This window comes from Ictalurus furcatus, chromosome 16 (assembly GCF_023375685.1).
Source record: "Ictalurus furcatus strain D&B chromosome 16, Billie_1.0, whole genome shotgun sequence".
NCBI lineage: Eukaryota > Metazoa > Chordata > Actinopteri > Siluriformes > Ictaluridae > Ictalurus > Ictalurus furcatus.
The window spans coordinates 4,072,396-4,095,204 of NC_071270.1; the positions used below are offsets into that span (position 1 = coordinate 4,072,396).

General features: G+C 38.0%; 1 protein-coding gene across 25 annotated transcripts in view; it reads left to right on the forward strand.

Moving 5' to 3' along the window:
* LOC128620528 (protocadherin gamma-C5-like) overlaps positions 1-22,809 on the forward strand; it is a 197,290-nt gene that overhangs the window by 54,618 nt on the left and 119,863 nt on the right. For 2 of the 25 annotated variants that reach the window (XM_053645619.1, XM_053645644.1), the window contains exon 1: positions 4,765-8,091. The exons of 17 other annotated variants lie outside the window; for them this stretch is intronic. In XM_053645619.1, the coding sequence (XP_053501594.1) occupies positions 5,671-8,091 (2,421 nt within the window). In that variant the 5' untranslated portion in view covers positions 4,765-5,670. 6 more of the 25 variants (XM_053645626.1, XM_053645650.1, XM_053645621.1 and 3 more) reach the window with 4 other exon arrangements.

Below are 22,809 nucleotides of genomic sequence, written 5' to 3' on the forward strand. Positions count from 1 at the left end.
TCTAAGGTGGGATGGAGTGGCACTTATTATTTACAGTGGGCGAAAACCAACCTGCATTTTCAATATTGGTTGTTATTCATTAATGAAGTCTGCATTTTTAGCCTTGTAAGCTTCATATAATTACAAGTTGTGACAATTTGTACTGCCATTTTTAAAGTATTTACATACAACTTGCTCTCTGTAAATATTACTCAAATATTATTACTCTCATTAATCATAAACTTTGTGTGGCGTAAAATCTGATTAATTCACATTTCCTAGGGACAAGATTTTAATTTACTTTGCTGCTAAACTCTCATCACCACATTCTGGCCCATTGCCTTTAGCATATTTTTTTTTTCCATTAGATGATTTTCATTCTGTTGTTCTTCATTCCATTTCTTGCTTTAACTAAGAAATCATGTTGAACGTGCTGAAACCTGAATTGTCAACTTGTGGACTTCCTGCATTTACATATCAGGGGATACCCAGTGTGCACTACAGTGTGATATGAGTTAGTATTATAGCTGCTTTTTGTGTGTTGTAGGTTACTCTACATGCTATAGCTACCTGCTAGTAAAATAGGTCATTTTCTGCTCTACTGTATCATGAGTGTGTCTTCATATTTAGTCCAAATTGCTGTGTAGGGCTAGTCATACACTTTTATTGCTGTCTCCAGCATTATCTAATGTAAATGACTCACTCAGATGAGTGGTTAATGATGATTCTGGATAGCACATTTTCATTATAGTTAAATGTTACATCTTCCCTTGTTTTTTCCCATCAACTCTATCTGTGCTCAGTCGCTGTGTGTTGATAATGAAACTAATGATTTTCAAACACTTTATTATATTTGAAGCATCAGTATTTAAGCCTATATTGATTTTATAGAACTTTGTGGAGCTTGCCATGCTGAATACATAAAAAAGAATGAAATATGTAAATAAGTAGCTTTAAGTGTCTTTTAGAAATCTCAGGTTTAGTCTTGTTTTTAATGATTTGCAGGTGAATTCGTTGCTTTTATGTATAAAACACATATAATCACATGTATCTTTAAAAGTCGTAAACATTATCCAAAAAGATACAGTAATGTCAGGGATAACCGGTGGCTCTCCATGGTGCTGAAGCTTAAGACGTCATTCTATCTCTTCTTCTGTCGTTCATCATTTAGGAAATTCACACAGTCATGCAACTTAGAGAATCATAACTTTTATAATTCGCTACAGTTCTTGTTTTTGTTGGACATTCTAGTAGTACTATTTATTTCATCCAACATTCTTTAAACAATTATAAAAGAATCTGCAATTTTTCGTTTTGGACAAGTCCTTAACTCCTAACAGACTCCAGCAATCAGAGAAAAGGACACCGACTGCTGCAAATTATTGTCTTTTAGTAAACGCTATTTTGTTAATGATATTTGATTTTATATGAGAAATGTGAAAAAGATATAACACTTGATCTCTGCTCCAAATCAGGAGTTTTCAGCTTCTGCTCAGTTCTTGTGGAGAGCACGAGTACTCCACTACACACACAAGAAAATGATTAAAATGTAGCTATTTTTACCGAATGCTTTTCACGATACAGTGACGGTTAAGAAAAATAACTAAGACTATATGCTACATGCATTCGTTGTTGCAGTTAAATGCTGTCTAATTTAGACTTGCAATGAAATCAAAATGCTGAGAGTGTCGCTGTTGACCGACACTTGCACATAATACTAAACCTTTCCGCCCTTCCCGTAAATATTCAGCTGCTGACATCAACGACAGTAAGAACACGCGCTATACGGAATGATGTAATCTACTTGTCCTCTTATGCGAATGGATTTTGAATAATATTTACACATTGCAGTAATATAGCAGCGTTAACTGGAATTATCCGAGTGAGGATTTTCAGCTCTTCAAATATGGGATGCAGGATGCTTTCAGTCCCGTTGTCTTCTCTACTCATGGCGCTTCTGTCCGTCCTTTTTCCTGTCGCTCACGGAGACCTGAGCTACACAGTTCCAGAGGAAACGAAGGCGCCTTATGTGATTGGAAACATTGCAAAGGATCTCGGAACAGATGCTACAAAATTAAAAACACGAAAGGCCCGAGTTGAAACAGAGGATAGCAGCAAGCGGTATGTGGATATTAATTTTAATACTGGAGAATTGATCGTTTCAGAGACAATAGACCGGGAAAAGCTTTGTGGTTCGAGACTAAACTGCATCCTGAATTATGAACTCGTCTTAGAAAATCCACTGGAACTACATCGCATTTCTCTGAATATTCAGGATATTAATGACAATGCGCCAAAATTTCTTAATGAGAGAATTAGCTTTGAAATCCGCGAGTCCGCTGATAAAGGGCAACGCCTCCGTTTGGATGAAGCTCACGATTCTGATATCGGACAAAACGGAGTCAACGTCTATTCACTCGGAAACAATAATCATTTTATGTTATCTGTACAAGATAAAAACGGACGGAAATATGCAGAGCTTGTGTTGGAAAAAGAGCTGGATCGCGAACAACAGAAGGATATTGACTTGATTCTTACCGCAGTGGATGGCGGGATTCCTCAGAGATCAGGGACTGCTGTTATACACATCACTGTGCTAGATGCTAATGATAATGTTCCGGTGTTCAGTCAGCCTGTATATAAAGTCTTTTTAGCTGAAAACGCACCAATAGGAACAGAAGTCGTTACTGTGAGCGCAGAAGATGCAGATGAAGGACCAAACGGTGCAGTCACTTATGAATTCAGTCACATTCCGGATAACGCTGCACAATTATTTATTATTGATAAACTTACAGGACAAATTAAGGTAAATGGCGATATCGACTACGAGGAGGAAAAGTATTATGAAGTTGGTGTCAAGGCTAAAGATGGCTTTGGTTTAGCATCGACTGCAAGTCTTATTATAGAAATTACTGATGTAAATGATAATGTTCCCAAAATTATTTTGAAATCTCTGAATAATCCTCTACCTGAGAATGTTATTGTGGGCACTGAGGTGGCAATAATAAATGTTCAGGATAAAGATTCAGGAGATAATCGACATATCAGTTGTTCAATTCAGGGGAATGTTCCTTTTAAATTAAATCCATCCATCAAGAACTATTTTTCACTGGTAACAACAAGCATGCTCGATCGAGAGATGGAAGAAGATTACAATATAACTATCACTGCTACTGATGGAGGCTCTCCACCTTTATCCTCATCCATGGCTATTCATCTATGTGTATCAGATATCAATGACAATTCTCCTGTATTTAAACAGCAATCCTACACTGCATATGTGATGGAAAATAACAAACCAGGAACCGCTATTACTTCTGTTACTGCAAGAGACCCAGACTGGAGGCAGAACGGTACAGTACTGTATTCTCTGTTACCCAGTGAGATAAACGGTGTTGCAGTGTCCTCATTATTATCCATTAACTCAGATACAGGCGTGATCCATGCTGTGAGGTCATTTGACTATGAAAAGTTCAGAAACTTTAAAGTCCAGGTTGTAGCCAGAGACAATGGTTCTCCTCCACTCAGCAGCAACGTGACTGTGAGTGTGTTCATATCAGATGAGAATGATAACTCTCCACAGATATTATACCCTGCTCCAGAGGGAAAGTCTTTAATGACTGAGATGGTCCCTAAAGCTGCTCTCTCTGGCTCTCTGGTCTCCAAAGTGATCGCTGTGGATGCTGACTCTGGACAGAACGCGTGGCTGTCCTATCAAATTGTCAAATCTACTGATCCGGGACTTTTCACTATCGGTCTCCATAGTGGAGAGATCAGGGCTCAGAGGGACATTACTGAATCTGACAGCATGAAACAGAACCTTGTTATCTCAGTGAAAGATAACGGTCAGCCACCTCTCTCTGCTACCTGTTCTGTATATTTACTGATTTCTGACAATCTTGCTGAAGTTCCAGAACTTAAAGACATGACTTATGAAGAGAGCAATTCCAAACTGACTTTTTATTTGATCATCGCACTAGTTTCCGTGTCCACCTTCTTTCTGACTTTCATTATTCTGATCCTCGCTGTGAGGTTTTGCCACAGCAGAAAGCCCAGACTGTTATTTGATGGAGCAGTTGCCATTCCCAGCTCGTATCTCCCTCCTAACTATGCAGAGGTCGAGGGAGCTGGAACTCTCCGCAGTTCTTACAATTATGACACGTATCTAACAACAGGATCCCGCACCAGTGACTTCAAATTCATCACATCTTACAATGGCAGCACTCTTACTGCTGGTGGAACTCTGAAAATGGCCCAAAATGAAACCTTAGCTGCGAGCTTGATTTCACTTAACAATACAGGAGAGGAACATGAGGTAAGAAAATGTACCTGTCCTTAAATCTGGTTGTGGTGTTCCTATCAATGTTATTATTTAAATTTGATCTCTTCTTTATACCATTTCATTTCTTTGCAGTTTTATTCATTTTTATAAGCTGCTATTATGTTGCCAGTAAATATATCTTTGTTTCCATATTGATACTTTGTTTTTGGACTAGCTGATCATTGTGAAATCCACTTTGTCCATTTACATACACAACGTGAATGACCTTCCAATTTCTTCATAAATTGAATAGATTATTTGACACTCACTGTGATGTTTACTGCAACTCTCAGTGTCAAAAGTGCTCTTTGTGATTTGTTGGATACTATATATGCTGCAGGCACATGCCATTTTGAATGCAAGTCCACAGCAAATGCTTATAACCATCACAATCCTTTTTCTTTATAGCAAAATGTCACAGTATGTTTCACAATTCGTACTACAGATGTGGTGCAGTACTTTGTATGGTTCAGATTAGTCTTCAGTTCATTGCATATACTGATTCATCACACTGGGTTGTACATTTTAGTTATTTTGTCGCACACTGACCACTGACTTGATGCGGTGATTTCTCTATGCTACAGCAGCCCAACTTGTTAGCACACTGTCATTCTGCTTTTTAGGTGTGACATCTACTGCAGTACAAAATTACTACTTTTATATACTTTTATACTATTAAATAACTCCATTTAATATTTTTCCTATGATTATGTTGGTGAAGTGAGTGATTGCTCAGATGTCCATGCAGAAAAATGCTGTCCAACTAAACTGAGCCTCATCTCTTCTTTTCATCAAAATATTTAGGTGAAAACATAATGTCTTTCTCAGTTAGGAAGAATTATAATGTTGAATATTTTTCTCTACATGTTTATGATGTAACATGAGACTCATTTTGAGGGTTATCAGAATACTTGAACAATTTAATTTGTTTTAAAGGACAGAATACTTTTTTTGTTATTTATCTAACCAGTACGATGTCTGTAGAACCACTGCTTTGGACCTTTGGACAGTGGTTTGCAGCTGGATGAGAGTTTAGTCTTTCAAAGGCACCAGAAACAATCTAGCAGTTTATCAACGCGACTTTTTCCTTTGTTTCGACATTACTGGGAAACTGGAGACAATTCATAAGAAACGGTTCAATAAAACTGTAATAACTGAAAAATACTCAGAGTGTCGCTCTTTACCTGTAGGAAACACAGGGATCCCCACACGATCCTTCTGTTAAATATGTACTCAGAGGTCGGTCTTGCAGCAGAAACAAAAAAACGATTACAGCGAGATATAACAGCCGTTCTTAGGAAACACATACGCAGGCATCGAATATCTCTTTTTGAACAGCTTTATTCTCGACATATTTTGAAGTCGTGACGATGTCATCAAGCTTTGGGAATATGAAGAATAGAGCTGTTTCGTGTGTATTATTAGGATTTTTCTCAGCTGTCTTCTTCAATCAGAGCGCCGTTTGTGGAGATTTGAGCTACACAGTACAGGAGGAAACGAAACATCGGTATGTTATTGGAAACATTGCAAAGGATCGCGGAATAGATGCTACAACATTAAAAACACGAAATGCCCGAGTTGAAACAGAGGATAGCAGCAAGCGGTATGTGGATATTAATTTTAATACTGGAGAATTGATCGTTTCAGAGACAATAGACCGGGAAAAGCTTTGTGGTTCGAGACTAAACTGCATCCTGAATTATGAGCTCGTCTTAGAAAATCCACTGGAACTACATCGCATTTCTCTGAATATTCAGGATATTAATGACAATGCGCCAAAATTTCTTAATGAGCGCATAACCCTAGAAATTCACGAGTCCGCTGATAAAGGGCAGCGCTTCCGTTTGGATGAAGCTCACGATTCTGATATCGGACAAAACGGAGTCAACGCCTATTCGATGAAGATGAACGACCATTTCGTTTTGTCTGTACAAGAAAATAAAAACAGACGGAAATACGCAGAGCTTGTGTTGGAGAAAGAGCTTGATCGCGAACAACAGAAGGATATTGACTTGATTCTTACCGCAGTGGATGGCGGGATTCCTCAGAGATCAGGGACTGCTGTTATACACATCACTGTGCTAGATGCTAATGATAATGTTCCGATGTTCAGTCAGCCTGTATATAAAGTCGTTTTAGCTGAAAACGCACCGATAGGAACAGAAGTCGTGACTGTGAGCGCAGAAGATGCAGATGAAGGAGCAAACGGTGCAGTCACTTATGAATTTAGTCGCATTCCAGATAACGCAGCACAATTATTTACTATTGCTAAACTCACAGGACAAATTAAGGTAAATGGCGATATCGACTATGAAGAGGAAAAGTATTATGAAATTGGAGTCCAGGCTAAAGATGGATCTGGGTTAGCGTCGACTGCAAGTGTTATTATAGATATTACTGATGTCAATGACAATGCTCCTAAAATTATTCTGAAATCTTTAAATAATCCTCTAGCTGAGAATGTCATTGTGGGCACTGACGTGGCCATTATTAATGTTCAGGATAGAGATTCAGGAGATAATCGACAGATCCGTTGTTCAATTCAGGGGAATGTTCCGTTTAAATTAAATCCATCGATCAAGAATTATTTTTCATTGGTAACCACAAGCATGCTGGATCGAGAGATGGAAGAAGATTACAATATAACTATTATTGCTACTGATGGAGGCTTTCCACCTTTATCCTCATCCATGACTATTCATCTATCTGTATCAGATATGAATGACAATCCTCCTGTATTTGAACAGCAATCCAACACTGCATATGTGATGGAAAATAACAAACCAGGAACCGCTATTAGTTCTGTTACTGCAACAGACCCAGACTGGAGACAGAATGGTACAGTGCTGTATTCTCTGGTACCCAGTGAGATAAATGGTATTGCAGTGTCCTCATTATTATCCATTAACTCAGATACAGGAGTGATCCATGCTGTGAGGTCATTTGACTATGAAAAGTTCAGAAACTTTAAAGTCCAGGTTGTAGCCAGAGACAATGGTTCTCCTCCACTCAGCAGCAACGTGACTGTGAGTGTGTTCATATCAGATGAGAATGATAACTCTCCACAGATATTATACCCTGCTCCAGAGGGAAAGTCTTTAATGACTGAGATGGTCCCTAAAGCTGCTCTCTCTGGCTCTCTGCTCTCCAAAGTGATCGCTGTGGATGCTGACACTGGACAGAACGCGTGGCTGTCCTATCAGATTGTCAAATCTACTGATCCGGGACTTTTCTCTATCGGTCTCCATAGTGGAGAGATCAGGGCTCAGAGGGACATTACTGAATCTGACAGCATGAAACAGAACCTTGTAATCTCAGTGAAAGATAACGGACAGCCCCCTCTCTCCTCTACCTGTTCTGTATATTTACTGATTTCTGATAATCTTGCTGAAGTTCCAGAACTTAAAGACATGACTTATGAAGAGAGCAATTCCAAACTGACTTTTTATTTGATCATCGCACTAGTTTCCGTGTCCACCTTCTTTCTGACTTTCATTATTCTGATCCTGGCTGTGAGGTTTTGCCACAGGAGAAAGCCCAGACTGTTGTTTGATGGAGCAGTCGCCATTCCAAGCACGTATCTCCCTCCTAACTATGCAGAGGTGGAGGGAGCTGGAACTCTCCGCAGTTCTTACAATTATGACATGTATCTAACAACAGGATCCCGCACCAGTGACTTCAAGTTCATCACATCTTACAATGACAGCACTCTTACTGCTGGTGGAACTCTGAAAATGGGCCAGAATGAAACGTTAGCTGCAAGCTTGATTACACTTAACAATGATGATGAGGTGAGAAAACTTCATCCTGTTCTTATGTCAGATTCATAAGCACATTTATTCATAGTTGTGGTGGTGACATCAAAATGGAATTTTAATGCAATTTCTTCTTAATTCAGCAGAATGCATTTTTTCCATGTTCAAACTAGTGTTGAGAATAATGTGTCTCATTCTGGTTCAGATGTAGATTTTATTTCATGATCATATAGGTAATGGCATCTGATTTTGGTCAATTTTGCATCAACCATGTTTTCAACAGTATACTGTATACTTAAAAAAATAGAAAGGGGAGTGGGAAGTGAGTCGTGGATTAATAAGTGTCCTTGTGGTGTTTTTCTTATTTGTTCCTATTTCTTTTTTGACTTGATTTTGGTCTTTTCTTACTGCAGATATTTATTCATGTTTTCCTTGCTTCTAAACCAAACTCTGTTTGTGGAGATTAAGTGTGTTGGGGATACACACATATTTCCATTTTGGTATTGATGTCAAGGCCAGTGGCGGCACAGAATACACTTTACTCAGAGCTTTTGAAATAGTCTATAAACTCCTCAATGTCATATGTGGTTGAGGACATGATAGTTTTTGTTTTGTTTTGTTGAACTTCTGGTTTTATTTTGGAATATGGAAAGATGTTGTGTGCTTGGACTCCCCTATCAGCTCTTTTAATTCAAATGCATCAGTGCATTAGTGCATTGTTCTCTGTGCTGTGGCACATTACTTTGTAATGTTTGCTATGTTTGCTGGATATTACAGATGTTCATTTCTGCCTTATATATATATATATATTTGTCATTTTAAAGCTCACATGTGAACAAACACATATGCTCATACCACTACCTTCTCTAATGTGTGTGTGTGTGTGTTTATGTAATAAGTGTAAGAGCTGAAACTAAGCTCAACATAGCGACTGAATGAGAGCTGTCCCTGGCACTAAAACACGCTTCTCCTCTGTTTACTCTGTTTTCCTGCTTATGTTAGGACACTTTAAATGTAAATGTTAATTTGCTTGTCACATACATAAATCATACATTAATTTAAAAATGAATAAAAATTTAAATATTAAACAACAACAACAAAAACAACAACAACAACAACAACAATAATAATAATAATAATAATAATAATAATAATAATATGATTAGTTTTATTAACAACAACAAGAACAATAATAATAAGGCATGTTACAATAATACTAATAATTGTATACAGCAATAATAATAAGGAATAAACAATATTATAATGTAAAAAAAACAATATAATAACGTATAAAGGTATAAACAATAAAGTATAAACAATAATAATAAGGCACTCCAATTTATGTTTTCGTCTTACATCTCAAAACAGCTGTGCAGCAGGTTGCCTTGAAACTTTAAATTAAGTCAACTTTTCATTTTTTTACAGTGTGTGTTTAGCAACTGTTCTTTCAGGTCATTTATTATTTCTCACGCAGTGCAGCACAAAAAAAAAAAAAAAAAAAAAACAAGACACAAGAAAAAAAATCCATTTGATGTTGTTATAGTCGGTAAATTATCTCCAAAGTCAAAAAGAGCCGAAAGGGTGAATACTATATGCTTACATTCCATAAATATTTGGCTTTTGTATACTTGTAGTAAAAACAATATACTCAAAGCGTCGCTGTTCACCATCACATCCACGTAGTGTGGAGAATTTCCTCCCACCTCTGAAATATTCATCTGCAGACATCAGTGACGACAAGAGCAAGCTGCCCACAAAATGGAGTAATCGAATCGTTCTCTTCCAGTGGAGATTTATTGGCAAATTTTGTAGACTACATCAATACAACAACGTTAGGTTGAATTATTCGGGAGTGAGGATTTGAATTCTGAAGATATGGGACGCAGGAAGCTTTCAGTTCTGCTGTCTACTCTCCTCACATCAGTGCTCCTTTTCTTTCTTTTCCCCGCTGCACGAGGAGATCTGAGCTATTCTGTTCCAGAGGAAACCAGGCGTCAGTATGTGGTCGGAAATATTGCAAAAGACGTCGGAGTCGGAGCTCAAAGTTTATCAGCGCGTAAGGCGCGAATAAACACTGAAGACAGCAGTAAACGGTATATCGACATAAATCTGAATTCTGGAGATTTGATCGTAGTGGAGAGAATCGACAGAGATATGCTTTGTGGTTCAAGGATTACCTGCATCTTAAATTATGAGCTCGTTTTATCCAATCCGCTTGAGGTGCATCGCATTTCTGTGAATATTCAGGATATTAATGACAATGCGCCTAAATTTGCTAATGATCGCATTTCTTTTGAAATCCAGGAGTCCGCTATAAAAGGGCAGCGCTTCCGTTTGGATGAAGCTCATGATTATGATATCGGACAAAATGGAGTTAATGGATATTCGCTAGAAAAGAACGACCATTTCGTTTTGTCTGTACAAGAAAATAAAAATGGACGGAAATACGCAGAGCTTGTGTTGGAGAAAGAGCTGGATCGCGAACAACAGAAAGATATTGACTTGATTCTTACCGCAGTGGATGGCGGGATTCCTCAGAGATCAGGGACTGCTGTTATACACATCTCTGTGCTAGATGCTAATGACAATATCCCGGTGTTCAGTCAGCCTGTATATAAAGTCGTTTTAGCTGAAAACGCACCGATAGGAACAGAAGTCGTTACTGTGAGCGCAGAAGATGCAGATGAAGGAGCAAACGGCGAAGTTTCATATGAATTTAGCCATATAGCTCATAATGCAGCACAATTATTTTCTATTGATAAACTCACAGGACAAATTAAGGTAAATGGAGTTATTGATTATGAAGAGGAAAAGTATTATGAATTTGGAGTCCAGGCTAAAGATGGATCTGGCTTAGCATCGACTGCAAGTGTTATTATAGATGTTACTGATGAAAATGACAATGCTCCAAAGATTATTCTAACATCTTTAAACAATCCTGTACTGGAGAACACTATTGTAGGCACTGAAGTAGCCATTATTAATGTTCAGGATAAAGACTCTGGTGACAACAGACAGATTCATTGTTCAATTCAGGGAAATGTTCCTTTTAAATTAAATCCATCTATTAAGAACTATTTTTCTCTAATTAACACAAATCCCCTGGATCGAGAGACAGAGGCAGATTATAATATAACAATCACTGCTACTGATGGAGGCTCTCCACCTTTATCCTCATCCATGACTATTCATCTATCTGTATCAGACATCAATGACAATCCTCCTGTATTTGAACAGCAATCCTACACTGCATATGTGATGGAAAATAACAAACCAGGCACCTCTATTTGTTCTGTTACTGCAAGAGACCCAGACTGGAGACAAAACGGTACAGTACTGTATTCTCTGGTACCCAGTGAGATAAACGGTGTTGCAGTGTCCTCATTATTATCCATTAACTCAGATACAGGAGTGATCCATGCTGTGAGGTCATTTGACTATGAAAAGTTCAGAAGCTTTAAAGTCCAGGTTGTAGCCAGAGACAATGGTTCTCCTCCACTCAGCAGTAATGTGACTGTGAGTGTGTTCATATCAGATGAGAATGATAACTCTCCACAGATATTATACCCTGCTCCAGAGGGAAAGTCTTTAATGACTGAGATGGTCCCTAAAGCTGCTCTCTCTGGCTCTCTGGTCTCCAAAGTGATCGCTGTGGACGCTGACTCTGGACAGAACGCGTGGCTGTCCTATCAGATTGTCAAATCTACTGATCCGGGACTTTTCATTATCGGTCTCCATAGTGGAGAGATCAGGGCTCAGAGGGACATTACTGAATCTGACAGCATGAAACAGAACCTTGTTATCTCAGTGAAAGATAACGGTCAGTCGCCTCTCTCTGCTACCTGTTCTGTATATTTACTGATTTCTGATAATCTTGCTGAAGTTCCAGAACTTAAAGACATGACTTATGAAGAGAGCAATTCCAAACTGACTTTTTATTTGATCATCGCGCTAGTTTCCGTGTCCACCTTCTTTCTGACTTTCATTATTCTGATCCTGGCTGTGAGGTTTTGCCACAGGAGAAAGCCCAGACTGTTGTTTGATGGAGCAGTCGCCATTCCAAGCGCGTATCTCCCTCCCAACTATGCAGAGGTGGAGGGAGCTGGAACTCTCCGCAGTTCTTACAATTATGACACGTATCTAACAACAGGATCACGCACCAGTGACTTCAAGTTCATCACATCTTACAATGACAGCACACTTTCTGCTGGTGGAACTCTGAAAATGGGCCAGAATGAAACGTTAGCTGCAAGCTTGATTACACTTAACAATGAAGATGAGGTGAGGAAACTTCATTCTGTTCTTATGTCAGATTCATAAGCACATTTATTCATAGTTGTGGTGGTGACATCAAAATGGAATTTTAGTGCAATTTCTTCTTAATTCACCAGAATGCATTTTTTTCATGTTCTAACCAGTATTGAGAATAATGTGTCTCATTTTGGTTCAGATGTATATTTTATTTCATGATCATATAGGTAGTGGCATCTGATTTTGGTCAATTTTGCATCAAGCATGTTTTCAACAGTATACTGTATACTTAAAAAAAGAAAGGGGAGTGGGAAGTGATTTGTGGATTAATAAGTGTCCTTGTGGTGTTTTTCTTCTTTGTTGCTATTTCTTTTTGGACTTGATTTTGGTCTTTTCTTGCTGCAGATATTTATTCCTGTTTTCCTTGCTTCTAAACCAAACACTGTTTGTGGAGTTTAAGTGTGTTGGTGATACACACATACTTCCATTTTGGTATTGATGTCAAGGCCAGTGGCTGCACTGAATACATCTTACTAAGAGCTTTTGAAATAGTCTATAAACTCCTCAATGTCATATGTGGCTGAGGACATGATAGTTTTTGTTTTGATTTGTTGAACTTCTGGTTATATTTTGGAATATGAAAAGATGTTGTGTGCTTGGTCTCCCCATCAGCCCTTTTAAGTCAAATACATCAGTGCATTAGTGTATTGTTCTCTGTGCTGTGGCAGGTTACTTTTTGATGTTCATTGGATATAACATGTTAATTTCTGCCTTGTTTATTTATTTATTTATTTATTTATTTATTTTTGTCATTTTAAAGCTAACGTGAACAAACACATATGCACATACCACTACCTTCTCTAATGTGTGTGTGCGTGTGTGTGTGTGTGTGTGTGTGTGTGTGTGTGGGTGTGTGTGTGTGTGGGTGTTTTCATGTAACAAGTGTAAGAGCTGAAACTAATCTCAACAGAGCGACTGGATGAGAGCTGTCCCTGGTGCTGAAACACGCTTCTCCTCTGTTTACTCTGCTTTCCTGCTTAGGTTAGGACACTTCAAATGTAAATGTTAATTTACTTCGCTCATACATTAATAATTTTTTTTAAATATTAAACAACAACAACAACAACAACAATAATAATAATAATAATAATAATAATAATAATAATAATAATAGTATTAGTATTATTATTAACAACAACAACAATAATGATAAAGCATGTTTTACTCCAATTTATCTTTTCGTCTTACATCTCAAAACAGCTGTGCAGCAGCTTGCCTTGAAACTTTAAGTTAAGTCAAGTTTTCTTTTTTTTAGTGTGCGTTTAGCAACTGTTCATCCAGATCAATTATTATTTCTCACACAGTGAAGCAAAAAAAAAAAAAAATACAAGACACACACAAAAAAATCCATTTGATGTTGTTATAATCGGTAAATTATCTCCACAGTCAAAAAGAGCCGAAAGGGTGAATACTATATGCTTACATTCCATAAATATTTGGCTTATATATACTTGTAGTAAACACAATATACTCAAAGCGTCGCTGTTCACCATCACATCCACGTAGTGTGGAGAATTTCCTCCCACCTCTGAAATATTCATCTGCAGACATCAGTGACGCCAAGAGCAAGCTGCCCACAAAATGGAGTAATCGAATCGTTCTCTTCCAGGAAAGATTTTTTGGCAAATTTTGCGGACTACATCAATACAACAACGTTAGGTTGAATTATTCGGGAGTGAGGATTTGAATTCTGAAGATATGGGACGCAGGAAGCTTTCAGTTCTGCTGTCTACTCTCCTCACATCAGTGCTCCTTTTCTTTCTTTTCCCCGCTGCACGAGGAGATCTGAGCTATTCTGTTCCAGAGGAAACCAGGCGTCAGTATGTGGTCGGAAATATTGCAAAAGACGTCGGAGTCGGAGCTCAAAGTTTATCAGCGCGTAAGGCGCGAATAAACACTGAAGACAGCAGTAAACGGTATATCGACATAAATCTGAATTCTGGAGATTTGATCGTAGTGGAGAGAATCGACAGAGATATGCTTTGTGGTTCAAGGATTACCTGCATCTTAAATTATGAGCTCGTTTTGTCCAATCCGCTTGAGGTGCATCGCATTTCTGTGAATATTCAGGATATTAATGACAATGCGCCTAAATTTGCTAATGATCGCATTTCTTTTGAAATCCAGGAGTCCGCTATAAAAGGGCAGCGCTTCCGTTTGGATGAAGCTCATGATTATGATATCGGACAAAACGGAGTTAATGGATATTCGCTAGAAAAGAACGACCATTTCGTTTTGTCTGTGGAAGGAAACACCGAGAGGGGTAAATACGCAGAGCTTGTGTTGGAGAAAGAGCTGGATCGCGAACACCAGAAGGATATTGACTTGATTCTTACCGCAGTGGATGGCGGGATTCCTCAAAGATCAGGGACTGCTGTTATACACGTCACTGTGCTAGATGCTAATGATAATGTTCCAGTGTTCAGTCAGCCTGTATATAAAGTCGTTTTAGCTGAAAACGCTCCGATCGGAACAGAAGTCGTTACTGTGAGCGCAGAAGATGCAGATGAAGGAGCAAACGGTGCAGTCACTTATGAATTCAGTCGCATTACTAATAACGCAGCACAATTATTTTCTATTGATAAACTCACTGGACAAATTAAGGTAAACGGAGTTATAGATTATGAGGAAGAAAAGAATTACGAAATTAGAGTTCAAGCCAAAGATGGATCTGGCTTAGCATCGACTGCAAGTGTTATTATAGATATTACTGATGAAAACGACAATGCTCCAAAGATTATTCTAACATCTTTAAACAATCCTGTATTGGAGAACACTATTGTAGGCACTGAAATAGCCATTATTAATATTCAGGATAAAGACTCTGGTGATAACAGACAGATTCATTGTTCAATTCAAGGAAATGTTCCTTTTAAATTAAATCCATCTATTAAGAACTATTTTTCTCTAATTAACACAAATCCCCTGGATCGAGAGACAGAGGCAGATTATAATATAACCATCACTGCTACTGATGGAGGCTCTCCACCTTTATCATCATCCATGACTATTCATCTATCTGTATCAGACATCAATGACAATCCTCCTGTATTTGAACAGCAATCCTACACTGCATATGTGATGGAAAATAACAAACCAGGAACCTCTATTAGTTCTGTTACTGCAAGAGACCCAGACTGGAGACAGAATGGTACAGTGCTGTATTCTCTGGTACCCAGTGAGATAAACGGTGTTGCAGTGTCCTCATTATTATCCATTAACTCAGATACAGGAGTGATCCATGCTGTGAGGTCATTTGACTATGAAAAGTTCAGAAACTTTAAAGTCCAAGTTGTAGCCAGAGACAATGGTTCTCCTCCACTCAGCAGCAACGTGACTGTGAGTGTGTTCATATCAGATGAGAATGATAACTCTCCACAGATATTATACCCTGCTCCAGAAGGAAAGACTTTAATGACTGAGATGGTCCCTAAAGCTGCTCTCTCTGGCTCTCTGGTCTCCAAAGTGATCGCTGTGGATGCTGACTCTGGACAGAACGCATGGCTGTTCTATCAGATTGTCAAATCTACTGATCCGGGACTTTTCACTATCGGTCTCCATAGTGGAGAGATCAAGGCTCAAAGGGACATTACTGAATCTGACAGCATGAAACAGAACCTTGTTATCTCAGTGAAAGATAACGGTCAGCCGCCTCTCTCTGCTACCTGTTCTGTATATTTACTGATTTCTGATAATCTTGCTGAAGTTCCAGAACTTAAAGACATGACTTATGAAGAGAGCAATTCCAAACTGACTTTTTATTTGATCATTGCGCTAGTTTCCGTGTCCACCTTCTTTCTGACTTTCATTATTCTGATCCTGGCTGTGAAGTTTTGCCACAGGAGAAAGCCCAGACTGTTGTTTGATGGAGCAGTCGCCATTCCCAGCGCGTATCTCCCTCCTAACTATGCAGAGGTGGAGGGAGCTGGAACTCTCCGCAGTTCTTACAATTATGACACGTATCTTACAACAGGATCCCGCACCAGTGACTTCAAGTTCATCACATCTTACAATGACAGCACACTTACTGCTGGTGGAACTTTGAAAATGGGCCAGAATGAAACGTTAGCTGCAAGTTTGATTACACTTAACAATACAACTGATGATGATGAGGTGAGAAAACCGTGTCCTAAAAACAGAATACAGTTTTTTCTGCATTTTGTTACCCGTGATAAGAATAATGAGTCTGTTTTGGGGTACAGTTGTAATTTTTTAAAAATGGTAATTGAAGTAGTAGCATCTACGTTTTGTAAATATGGCATCAGGCATGCTTGCAACATTATGCTGGTTACTGAAAAAAATTAACGGGAGTGGGAAGAGTGTTATAGATGTATAAATGCCCTTGTATTTATGTCATTGATTGTCTTTTGTTAAGACAAACATTTATTCACCGTTTTCCTTGGTACTAAACCAAGTTACAGTTTTGGGCTATACACAGATATTCCCATTTTGGTATTGGCATCAAGGCCAGTGGCTGCACTGAATACTTCATAATCAGAGCATTTGAAGTAATCTTTGAACTCCTCAATGTCATTCGTGGCTAAGGACATAATGGTATTCATTTGGCTTTGTTGAACTTCTGGATATATTTTAGAATACGGGGAAATATGTGCTTGGACGACCCTAGCAGTGCTCTCCTGAATACACAATAAGCCATTTTAAGTAAAATATATGAGTGCATTAGTGTATTGTACTGTGTGCTGTGGAAGGTTACTTTTTTATGTTTGCTGGATATTTCAGATGCTACTTTCTGCCTTATTTATTTCTTTAGGGTTTTTTTTAAAACTCATTTTAAAGCTCAGATATGAAAGAGAAAAACATGTGCTGTCACCACTGCTTTGTCAAATGTGTTTTCTGTCTAAAACATCTTCATATCTCTTACAATGACAATACTCTCACTTCTGGTGGTACTCTTCAAGGGTGTTACCTGGACTATTAATCATATGAGGCGGAGTCCAGATTCTTCTCTATAACTTTTAAAAACATACTCCTAAATGACTGTTTCCATGCATTTTTTTTTCTTGCATGTAAGGGATAAAGCTTAGAAAATATCATCACTGAAGAAGGAAGGAAGATTATAAGTTCAGTTGGGATGTTCCCTGTTGCCTCGTGCAACATTCGCTGCCCTCTGTTTAGGTCTCCCTCATCTTTAATGTCTATGTTATCTGCTTCTTCTGTCTCCTTTCCTTCTCTATCTCCTGTTCTCTCTTCCTCCACTATCCTCTCTGGCTTATCTGTAATTGTATCAGTAAACACATACGATTATGGTCAATTCTCCATTTCAACATTCTTAGCTAGTAGCCTAAAGTTTTGTTTTATGTAAGCTGTGGTAACTTTACCTTCAATGTATGACATGATCAGAAAAAAAGTTGGATTTATCATTTAACTTGCCTCAGGTGTTATCACTGTTTTCAGGACTACCAGGCTGATAAAATATAAAACTTTTTGGTGTCTAATATGAGACTAGTCGAGTTTGGTGTCACTAGCCAAGGGGAGGCACAACTAAGTTCTCATTGTATTGGTTTGGCTGCTACAGCGCCATGCAAAGTACGTTACCTGTCCTTATGCTCTGCTCGTATCATGTTCACATAACTTGGAACTCATATGGACATTTACACACCTTGTTTTCCTGCTCAGCATGAGAGGATGCTAGTGTTTCTGTTTCAGCCCATTTATTGGGGAAAAAAATCATCGAATGCCCATTTTTCCCCTCACACTGACTGACGGACTGTGTGAGCTAGCATTTGGCAGAATGATGTCCTGTCAGCCAATAAGACATATGTATTTCCATGTATTTTCCTGTAAACGCTATCTGATTGGTCTTGCCTCCATTCATCCATCCATCCATCCATCTTCTATACCACTTATCCTTTTCAGGGTCATGGGGAACCTGGAGCCTACCCCAGGAAGCATCGGGCACAACGCAGGGTACACCCTGGACAGGGTGCCAATCCATCGCAGGGCACAATCACATACACATTCACACACTCATTCATACACTCCGGACACTTTAGACATGCCAATCAGCCTACCATGCATGTCTTTGGGCTGGGGGAGGAAACCGGAGTACCTGGAGGAAACCCCCGCAGCACGGGGAGAACATGCAAACTCCGCACACACAGGGCTATGGTGGGAATTGAACCCCCGACCGTGGAGGTGTGAGGCAAACATGCTATCCACTAAGCCTGCCTCCATTCACTGAAGATAAAATACAACACTCCGTTCACTGAAGATTACAGAAAAATTACAACACTGCCGTCTTCTTTTACTGACATTCAGTTACGAAGTGACAAACTGCTCCAAGTGGAGAATTATTCTTGGCTAAAGAAAAGATCTTAGGTGCTATAGCCCCAAATGCCTAGGCCAGGTTACAGCCCTGGTACTATTAAACTGGGCCAAAATGGGCCTCTTTAGTTTAAATACAAGTGATAAAGATACCAATGAGCTGAAGCATTAAACCATTTGTCTGGTTTATTGGCAGTTTGTAACAAATTATCAGTTATCTACTAAGTTTTGCTCATCACAGTCATAGTCATATCTTGATGAGATGTTTATCTATCTATCTATCTATCTATCTATCTATCTATCTATCTATTAATGCATCATTCATTTCCTTAATTATTAATTAATTTAATATTACTTTGTGAATACTCTTCAATATTTAACCTGTAAGTTTTGGACATGTAATTTACTATATGGACAACTAAAATATTTTTATATTTGAAAAGATATCACATACTCCCACATTTATTCTATTATTATCCAATTCCCTGACAATTTTGTGTTCAAAATTCTCACTTTTCAGTATCTTGTGTTTTTTTGTGAAATGATGTCCCTATGTTTATATGTATAGTTGCTGGTTTTTAAACAGTCACCTACTATTAACTGTCTTCTTCGCTTTTGCATACATTCCTCTGATCTTGCTCTTATTGTTCATTTCCTGAGCAGGCCTAAACAAAGCAAGAAGAGGAGAAAAAAATATGTAGAATATTACACTAACCTTTTTTCCTTTTTCTTTGTGTTTTTTGTGTCTTTTTCATGCTCTCTCCAACTGGATCACTTGTTTTGTGCTTCACAAGGTAAGGACTAATCTTTATTTGTCTATTATTGTGGTTTTGTGAATCATGATTTGTTTATTTCAATTTTTTTAACTGACGTTTTATGTCATAAAATCAAAACTGAACATCTTCTAGAAGTCATCAACTACATAAAAATGTGATCTGTTCATCACACTGCATGTGCATTTGTGGTTCAGGTGTTTCCTTTTGTCACCTACAAGTAATGTCACACAAGTTTAATGATTAAATGTTTGAGCACACTTTGTATTAAGTATTTCTTCTACCTGTACTGTTACACACAAACTACATACACTGTTATTGATGGATTACAGTATGTTATACATACAGATGTATAACATAGGTTTTGGCTTATACACAAACATAGCTTTAGCAAGACATGATGCCTCAGTTGTATGAAAATCTACTCAATTGAAGACTTTTGATATTTGTGTAATGGTAATTTGAATTAAGAAACATATACTGCCTCAGAAAAATAGTACTACGTATCTATTTCTCACCAGATTACACTGTGCCACAGTTTCTGAGTTATAGTATATATTAACTGAATGATAAGACAAGATTGTGTACAAGTCAGAAAGTAATTTGAACATTTCAGATTCCCAAACATTAGTTTTCCAGCATAACATTACATGTTACAGAATTTGTTTTTGTATGTCAGTAAACAAAGCAGCATATTAAGTAGTTAACCACTGTTCAGATAAAAAACCATAATGAATGCTGCTGGGTTTTGCTGCAAAAATTAGAAGCAGGTGCAACAGTCAAAGTCTCCAGAACAAGTCCAAGATGCTCAGTAAAACATACAGCTCAGTTCCATATAAAACTGCACAAATTGTACCTGAGACTACTATTTTTTTATGATTCTGATGATATTCCACAATAATTTTGACTTTGTTTCATTTATTACTGTTTACTGATCTTTATAGTATTATTTTTAAATGTAGAAACATTTAATTTCATTGTTTTTAAAGGCATCTTTGCTCTACAGCAGTTCTTTGCATGTGCCTAAAACTTTTGCACAGTACAGTATATCCTAAGAATCATATACGGAAACTGACTTGTTGAGTCATCTTTTTAATGTTCAAATTTTATCATATTAAAACTAATCTCATCCAGCAATGCAGCACTCACTTTGTGAAATCTCTATTTAGGAATCCCATGGTGATTATCTTTCACTAGATTTCATAATTCCCTCAGATAACACATACAAGAAAGTGGAACTAAACATAAAACCATGTGGAATATAGGTGTTTTGAATGAAACCAAGGGTTTTCTGCAACAATTATCACCATGAAAGGTGGTATATATAAAAACCAGGGTAAGTGTCTTTGATATGATGATGAAAAAATTGACATGAGTTTGGGGTTGATATGGTGCTGAATATGTTTCTTCTACTCAGATCACCAACAGTGTGTGCTAAAATGCACCCCAGACCATGATAAAGCAGCCTCACCAGTTACACTTCTGACACACTGCTTCATTTGTGAACCAAATCATCTCGATTTTGGACTGATTTTTTACCTGTACTGATTTTTACTTTCAGGATAATTTCTCATAAGACGTCATCTAACTGTAAAAATATTTGGTTTAGTCAAGTATTTAGCGAACTAGATTTATTTTTTGTCATTTGAGTAAACTACATGTTTATAAGATAAGATTTCTTATCTCTTCCAATGAATTTTGACCTGGACAACTTCAAAAGTCCAGATCACTGGGCTAACAATATTCTTTTTAAACCAGAGTTACGTTTATATATCTATTAAAAGGTTGAACAAACTGTGTGCAGCTGCTAAGGAGAATGCCTGGGTTGAATAATTTGCGATTACAATCATTGAGTTGATTGCAGTCGATTGCAGTTAATAGACGATTCACAAATAAAAAGAATACACTTAGGCTTGGTCCATGCCAGATTTGGCATTTAGTATATGCTTCAACGGCTGATAAATTACTACTGCTTCTGTCTGTATGTCAATATATGTCAATAACTTGACATATATTATGTCTACAAGCCATTTCACAATTTTCAAAAAGATGTTTTCTTTGTTGCTTCCCAGTGCGATGTTTTCAGCTTTTCGACTCTAAGTGCCGCTGTTGGTTAAGAAGTGCTGAACGTAGGAGCTGCAGGAGGAATAGTGAATTGAAGAGCTCTGATATTGGACAGAAATACAGTGTTCTCTGAAGCATGAAAGACTGGGGTCAGCGATTGCGTTTCTTTTCTCAGAGTCGTTCCTTTATTGTAGTAGCACTACAGTCTCGTGTAAGGACTGATTTTAGTTCAATATGGCTTCAACGTGTTTCCGCTGTTGTTCTTTCAATCGTCGACAGATCATGTCGGAAATAAAATGGGTGACCGTGATTATTTTGCTCTTTGTTGACGGAATGGACGTTGTTTCTTGTCAAGCGAGATATTCAATCCCGGAGGAGACTCCAGAGGGATCATCCGTGGGTAACATTGCGAAGGATTTGGGAATAGAGATAAGTAGACTTATTTCTGGAAAAGCTCGAGTTGTAACAAAGGGCGGCCGGCAATATGTCGAACTGAGCAGAGACAAAGGCACCCTCGTAGTGAAGGAGAGGATAGACCGAGAGGAGCTCTGCAAGCAAACAACGCCCTGCAGCTTCAGCTTTGATCTAATCATGGAAAACCCCATAGAACTGCATCGTGTTATCGTTGAAGTGCAGGATATAAATGACAATGCACCTTTATTTCCTAAAGGAACTGTTAATCTGCACATTAGCGAAAACACAGAAACTGGGGCACGATTTCCTTTAGACAGAGCTGTAGATTTGGATGTAGGTGTAAATAGTATTGAAACCTATTCTCTCAGACATAACGATCATTTAAAATTGGGAATAAATAATGACGCTGATGGGGATAAACATGTAGAAATGATTTTAGAGCGTGAACTGGACCGCGAAGAACGCGATGAGCTAAAATTAGTTCTGACTGCATATGATGGAGGATCACCTAAAAAATCAGGTACAATGCAAATTCATATTTCTGTATTAGATGCGAATGATAATAAACCCGTATGTAAAGAAGCAGTGTATAAAGCAGAAGTGAAAGAAAATACTCCAGCTGGTACAGTCGTGACTGCCGTAAGCGCAACTGATGCTGACAAAGGCGTAAACGGTCTAGTCTCATATTCAATTGCTCAAGCAAGTAAAGAAGCTAGAAATGTGTTTGACATAAACCCGGACACTGGAATTATTAAAACGTTAAATACCTTAGATTACGAGAATAGAAGAAATTATCAATTAAATGTCAACGCAATGGATAAAGGAGGCCTTGCCGATACCTGTAAAATAATTATAGACGTAATTGATGAAAATGATCATTCTCCCTTTATACAGCTTATGTCATTTT